This window comes from Microtus ochrogaster, unplaced genomic scaffold (assembly GCF_000317375.1).
Source record: "Microtus ochrogaster isolate Prairie Vole_2 unplaced genomic scaffold, MicOch1.0 UNK6, whole genome shotgun sequence".
In the NCBI taxonomy this organism is placed as follows: Eukaryota; Metazoa; Chordata; class Mammalia; order Rodentia; family Cricetidae; genus Microtus; species Microtus ochrogaster.
This window is the reverse complement of record NW_004949104.1, coordinates 95,894-101,942: the sequence shown is the minus strand read 5'-3', so window position 1 is coordinate 101,942 and position 6,049 is coordinate 95,894. Positions and strand designations below refer to the sequence as shown.

General features: G+C 46.8%; 1 protein-coding gene across 2 annotated transcripts in view; it reads right to left on the bottom strand.

Moving 5' to 3' along the window:
- Positions 1–6,049, bottom strand: part of Mtrf1 (mitochondrial translation release factor 1) — a 22,497-nt gene that overhangs the window by 8,903 nt on the left and 7,545 nt on the right. For both annotated transcript variants that reach the window (XM_005366040.3, XM_026788701.1), the window contains exons 6-8: positions 5,365–5,537; positions 3,148–3,265; positions 339–475 (exon numbers count right to left, since the gene is read on the bottom strand). In XM_005366040.3, coding sequence (XP_005366097.1) covers positions 339–475; positions 3,148–3,265; positions 5,365–5,537 — 428 coding nt within the window. The remainder of the gene's footprint in view (positions 1–338; positions 476–3,147; positions 3,266–5,364; positions 5,538–6,049) is intronic.

The following is a 6,049-nucleotide window of genomic DNA, read 5'->3' as shown; positions in this document are numbered from 1 at the left end:
TTTTTCAAGACAGGGTTTCTCTATGCAGCCCTGACTGTCCTGGAACTCACTCTGTAGACCAGGTTGGCCTCAAACTCACAGAGATCCGCCTGCCTCTGCCTCCCGAGTGCTGAGATTAAAGGCGTGCGCCACCACCACCACCCGGCTGGGAAATACTTTTGTTTGCACATTTACTCCTTTGGAAACCGGCACGCCTAAACGCAACCCCAACACCTCAGGCTACAGTTAGAGCATTTGAGCTCTTCTTGTTCTAGGACAGGTCCGTGCATGTCAAGACACACTGCATTTTCTACAGGAAGTGACTTTCCTGCCGGGTCGCATCGTTACACCTGCATTACCTGCAGCTTTCTGGAACTCTGTTGCTGGCACTTGTCTTTCTCCACGATCTGTTGGTAGAGTCGAGCTCTCAACACACGCAGAGCTATTTCTTTGTTTCTTAGCTGTGATCGTTCTTGTTGGCACTCTACCACCAGTCCTGAAAAACAACAGGAATCAGAGGGAGAGAGTCACTTGTCATTTCCACGGGTCAAACAGCAGGGACGAACATTTTATTTATTGTTTATTTGTGACAGGGTCTCACTGAGTAGCCCTGGCCGGTCTGGAGCTCAGTCAGCCTCTACCTCAGGAGTTCTGGGATTAAAGGTGTGGACCAGTACGCCTGGCCAAAGAGCATTTTAAGGGGAAAGATTAATCAGGAGTTAAGACGAAATGCAAACAGTTCAGACTTAGCATGCACAGAAACTATGGCAAGAACTGTATGTGCCTGCTTAGACTCTGGTGTCTAGATGAGATAGTTCACCTTTCTCTTGTTTCTTTTTTTTCTTTTCTTTTCTATTTTCAAGACAGGTACACACCATGTAGTCTTTAGTGTTTTCGTTTGTTTGTTTGTTTGTTTGTTGTTGTTCTTTTTTAAGACAGAGTTTCTCTATGCTGTAGTCCTGGCTGTCCCAGAACTGGCTCTGTAGACCAGGCCAGTCTTGAATTCACAGAGATCTGCTAGCCTCTGCCTCCCTTCTAAGTGCTGGGAGTAAATATGTGTGTCACTGTACCGCTTCTTTTTTAAACAATGTCTTCCTACGCAGTCCAGGCCGTCCTTAAGCTGGTGATCTGACGCTGGCCTCTGAAGTGCTGGGCTTGCAGCGCACCGGGACTTTATGGGTGTGCTGTGCGGGTGACTCTGAGATCTCCAGGTGAGAAGGCTGAGGCAGCATCTGGTCAGGTTTCCTTTCATCTCTGAACATTTCCTTTCCCTTCCGCCAGCCTCCAGGAAGTGCTGTCTACCCTCTGTCCTTCCACAAGTGCTTGGCCTCTTCTCTTCAGTCACAATCACAAAAAGAGGGCCAACGTTGAAAGGACTCCCTCAGAAAATTGGTGGAGGTCGCTCGCGGGCAGAGCATTTGCTAAGCTAGCAGGGGTGAAGCCTGTGGGTTCCACCACGGCACTCTCTGCCCCCACAGAAGACAAACGCAGAGCCCATGATAGCAGATGTGAGACACCTGGTGTAGGCGCTGAGCACTGCACTCTCTGCCCCCACAGAAGACAAACGCAGAGCCCATGATAGCAGATGTGAGACACCTGGTGTAGGCGCCGAGGACTGCACTCTCTGCCCCCACAGAAGACAAACGCAGAGCCCATGATAGCAGATGTGAGGCACCTGGTGTAGGCGCCGAGCACTGCACTCTGGGTCTCTGCAAGAACAGTATCTTTTCTTAACTTAATTGGCGCTCTCTCCAATCCTGCCTTAGCATTTGCTGATCAACTGGGAGGAACAGAGTTTGGATCCTAGCACCCGTGTAACAAGCCAGGTGTCCTGCAAACACCTGTAACTCCAGCTCTTTGGGATCAGACTCCTTCTGGCCTTCATGCATGCAGAGACATACACACCTGTATACACTCAAATAGACACACACACACACCATACAGACACACACAACCACACACAACCACACACACACAATTATTATTTTTTTAGTAATTTAAAAAGAAATGAAAATTTAAAAATAATTCATTGTTTTAGTCTGAAAAATGATGCTAATGCCCTACATGACAACTTAGCCAATGACAGTCTGCACAGACAATAGCTATCCTATAAAATCTTATTACCTAGGAGAGTTATCTTAGTTTGTGATCACTTATAATTTAATCCAGTGATAAAACTCTGTAACGATGCATTTCTCAGGAAGTATCCCTATGGTGAAGCAATGTATTTAAAATCACCATAACAAATTTAAAAAAAAAAAAAAAGCTTGCAACTGATGAAGGTGACCAAGTGGCCAATACTCAGGGTACCAGCAGTTTATCTACAGGGTACGAAAGGACCCATAGCAATGGCACAACCATGCTGTATTTGTGCCCTTTGGACCTGAACGAGAGCACCTCTCACAGAGCACTACCCATGGAGCACGGCTCAAGGAGCACCACCCATGGAGCACGACTCATGGAGCACCACCCACAGAGTACCGCCCATGGAGCACTGTCCACGGAGCACCACCCATGGAGCACGGCTCACAGAGCATCGCTCATGGAGTACTGCTCATGGAGTACCACTCACGGAGCACTGCTCATGGAGTACCACTCACGGAGCACCACTCATGGAGTATGACTCATGGAGCCCCACCCATAGAGCATGGCTCACGGAGCACCACCCATGGAGCAGCGCTGTCCAGCATATCCGAGCACCTTTCCTGCACAGATATGCTTACCACCTGCATCCTTTAGAAGAGGAACTGTTTCCAAACAGAAGGAAATAGACCCAGCTGGTACATCAGACCCACAATGCCACTGCCATCTTTGAACTGTGAATATGTTCAACTATGTAATACTGGTCCTCGGCTGGTGGAACTGTTTGGAAGGGATTAGGAGGTGTGCCCTGATTGGGAGCTGTGTCACTGGGGGTGGGCTTTAAGGTTTCAAAGCCCACACCATTCGGTTAACTCTGCCTTGTGCTTGTGGATCAAGACGTGAGCTCTCGGCTACTGCTTCGGTGCCACGCCTGCCTGTCTGCTGCCAGGCTCCCTGCCATGACGGTGATGGACGCTAATCCTCTGATCCATGATCCCTGAATGAAACGTCTTATAGTTGCCTTGGTCATGGTGTCCTATTGCAGCACTAGAAAGTCACCGAGACCAAAGCAAAGGGCTGGCTCACCTGTGGGGATGTGGACCAGCCGCACAGCGCTGTCTGTTGTATTAACATGCTGCCCTCCTGCTCCTTTGGATCGAAACGTGTCTATTCGCAGGTCCTTGGGGTCCACTTTCACATCTATCTAGGACAAAAACAGACAGCATAAGTAAAGTCACAATTCCACAAATGCTTTACTCGGAGAGTTTTTTCAACGAAACTATACAGGTAAACCATAAATTAAAAAAAAAGAGAAAGAAATAATACCAAAGAAAGAACCATAAATGACCCATTGTCTCTCTTTCCTCTCTCTGTCGTCCCCAACCTGAGACAGGGTTTCTTTGTGTAGTTTTAGCTGACCCAGAACTAGCTCTGTACACAAGGCTGGCCTCAAACTCAAAGATCTGCCCGCTTCTGCCTCCCAAGTGTTGGGATTAAAGTCATGTGCCACCACCATAGGCACCTATGGCACCAGCATAGACCTATTTCAATGAAATACTATTTTATTCTTTTGCGGTGCTAGGGACTGAACCTGGGCATTACACGCTAGGTCAGCATTCCAGCTTTGAACTTCCTCCCCACTGAAAGGGTGCAGTTTTTAAGTGCTGACTTAGAGTCTGAGATCACTGAATTATGCATCTTTGAAGACTTTCACCGCTGAACACATCACAGTTCTGGAGAACACAAACACGCCTATAACATGTATCACTGATTCTCACTATCCCCAGAATCCCGGGGTAGACACTCCCCTGCTCACCGAGCTCTCTCCACACACCACTTTCACAGGGACACGCCTGAGCGGCCCCACACAGCCTCAGCCACAGCCAGACAGGGTGACATACTGCCTTGTTTCAGCTCACACAGACAACCACCACACAGACAGGTGGAGCCGGGCGGTGGAGAACCAAGCTTTGCCTGATATTAGTTATGCAGGGTTTTGGCCCCAGTCAGTAGAGCAACTCAGGCTAATCACTTCTAATACTCCTTTTCACTCTTGTCAAACAAAGAGACTGAACCTAGCAGATGGGTTGTTCTGGGGATTGAAGACTATAATCTCTTTGAGGTAAGTACATGTACGTACATTTAAGACTATAACGCATGTAAGGTTAAGTACATGTATGTATATTTAAGGCTATAATCTATGTGAGGTAAGTACATGTACGTACATTTAAGACTATAATCTATGTGCAGTAAGTACATGTATGTGAATGGGTGAATTCTGAACTAGGAATGAATCCTTAATCATTCATTGCTCCCGAGGCTCCTGAGTGCGCTCCCTCCTCCTGCCCAGCCCCTCTGTGCATAGTATTCACTGTGGGTCACATTTTAACCCCTTGACATCTCGTTTGAAAAGGAGATCTGAGCAGACATAATTGAGTTCACAAGAAGACAGGGCTGGTGAGGTGGCTCAGCAGGTAAAGGCGCTTGCTGCTGAGGCCGAAGACTGGAGCTCCATGCCTGGGACCAACATGGTAGGTCAGAATAGACTTTGATAGTTCTCTGACCTCTAGAATGCAATCTATGTGACACGTGAACTCACTAGCACACAGACACACGGCTAAACAAATGCAAACAAAACCTGTCTAAAAAAGATCCTACTAAATTATCCAGATAGACTCTAAATACAACCCTAAGTGTCCTCATGGGACACTGAGTTCCCTGCTTAAGGACCATGTGAATTCAACGTAGAAGCTAACACTGTACATCTTCAAGCCAAAGGAACATCTGGAGCTACTTGAAGCTGGGAGTACAATGAAGAAGACCATCCTTCATCCCTTCAGAGAGATCAAGACCACGCGGCCACCTTGAGTTTGGACCATTTGCCTGTTATGACTGTGGGGGAGGAAACTGTTGCTGTTTTTACTGTGTCTATTTGTGTGTGTGTGTGTGTGTGTGTGTGTGTGTGTGCGTGTGCGCGTGCGCGCGTGCGCCATGGTGTACCTGTGGAAGTCGGAGGACAACTAATTCTCTCCTTCCACCCTGTGGAATCCAGGGATGAAACTCAGGTCATCAGGCTTGGCAACAAGTACCTTTAACTACCGAGTCATCCCACAGCCCCTGTGACTTCTTCTTTAAATGAAACAAAATAAACAAATGCTATAGTATATAGTATAGAATTAAAGTTTCTCAATAAAGATTATTAAGTTCAACTATCAACCATGAAAACAGACTTTTCTAGAAGGCAGGGTTTCTCAGCACAATCTAGACTACACAGAGCCGGTTTCACGGTCCTGGTGAAGTTACCTCGTCTGGCTGAGGAAGGACAATCACTGACATTGTTCCTGTGTGAATGCGCTGCATCCTTGAGGACAGGCCCACCTCTGGGATTCGCTGAACTCTATGGATTCCGCCTTCATACTTCAAATGCTTATAGACACTGTCTCCGGAAATGCGGGCAGCCGCATGATGGAGTCCACCTAGAGAAAAAGATGCAGCAGTACTGTGCAGCCTACTGTGAAGGAGATTAGGGTTGTAGCTATCCTCAGTCTAAGGCCTGACTGCACAGAGCACCCGAAATGGGAACCTGAAATAGATATAAGCTACATTGCTCAAAGTAGAATATATTAATATGTAAGATAAAACCTAAAACAGTAAAAAGGTATTACTTATGATTACCACTGGGGGGTATTTTTGCATCTTTTTTTTTTTTAAGTTAGGGTCTTGCTATTTAGCCCAGAGTGGCCTTAAACTCACAATACTATGTCAGTCTCTGGAATGCTGGGAGTACAACTATACACAACATATGGCTTATACTTTTTGGATTTAAACTTTTCTATAAAGAGCAACTTTTACTTTTGTAATAATAAGCAAAGTACCATTAAGAAAAGAGGAATATTGGGACTTGTGTTGCCAAGCGGTGGTGGCGCACGCCCTTAATCCCAGCACTCTGGAGGCAGAGGCAGGTGGATCTCTGTGAGTTCGAGGCCAG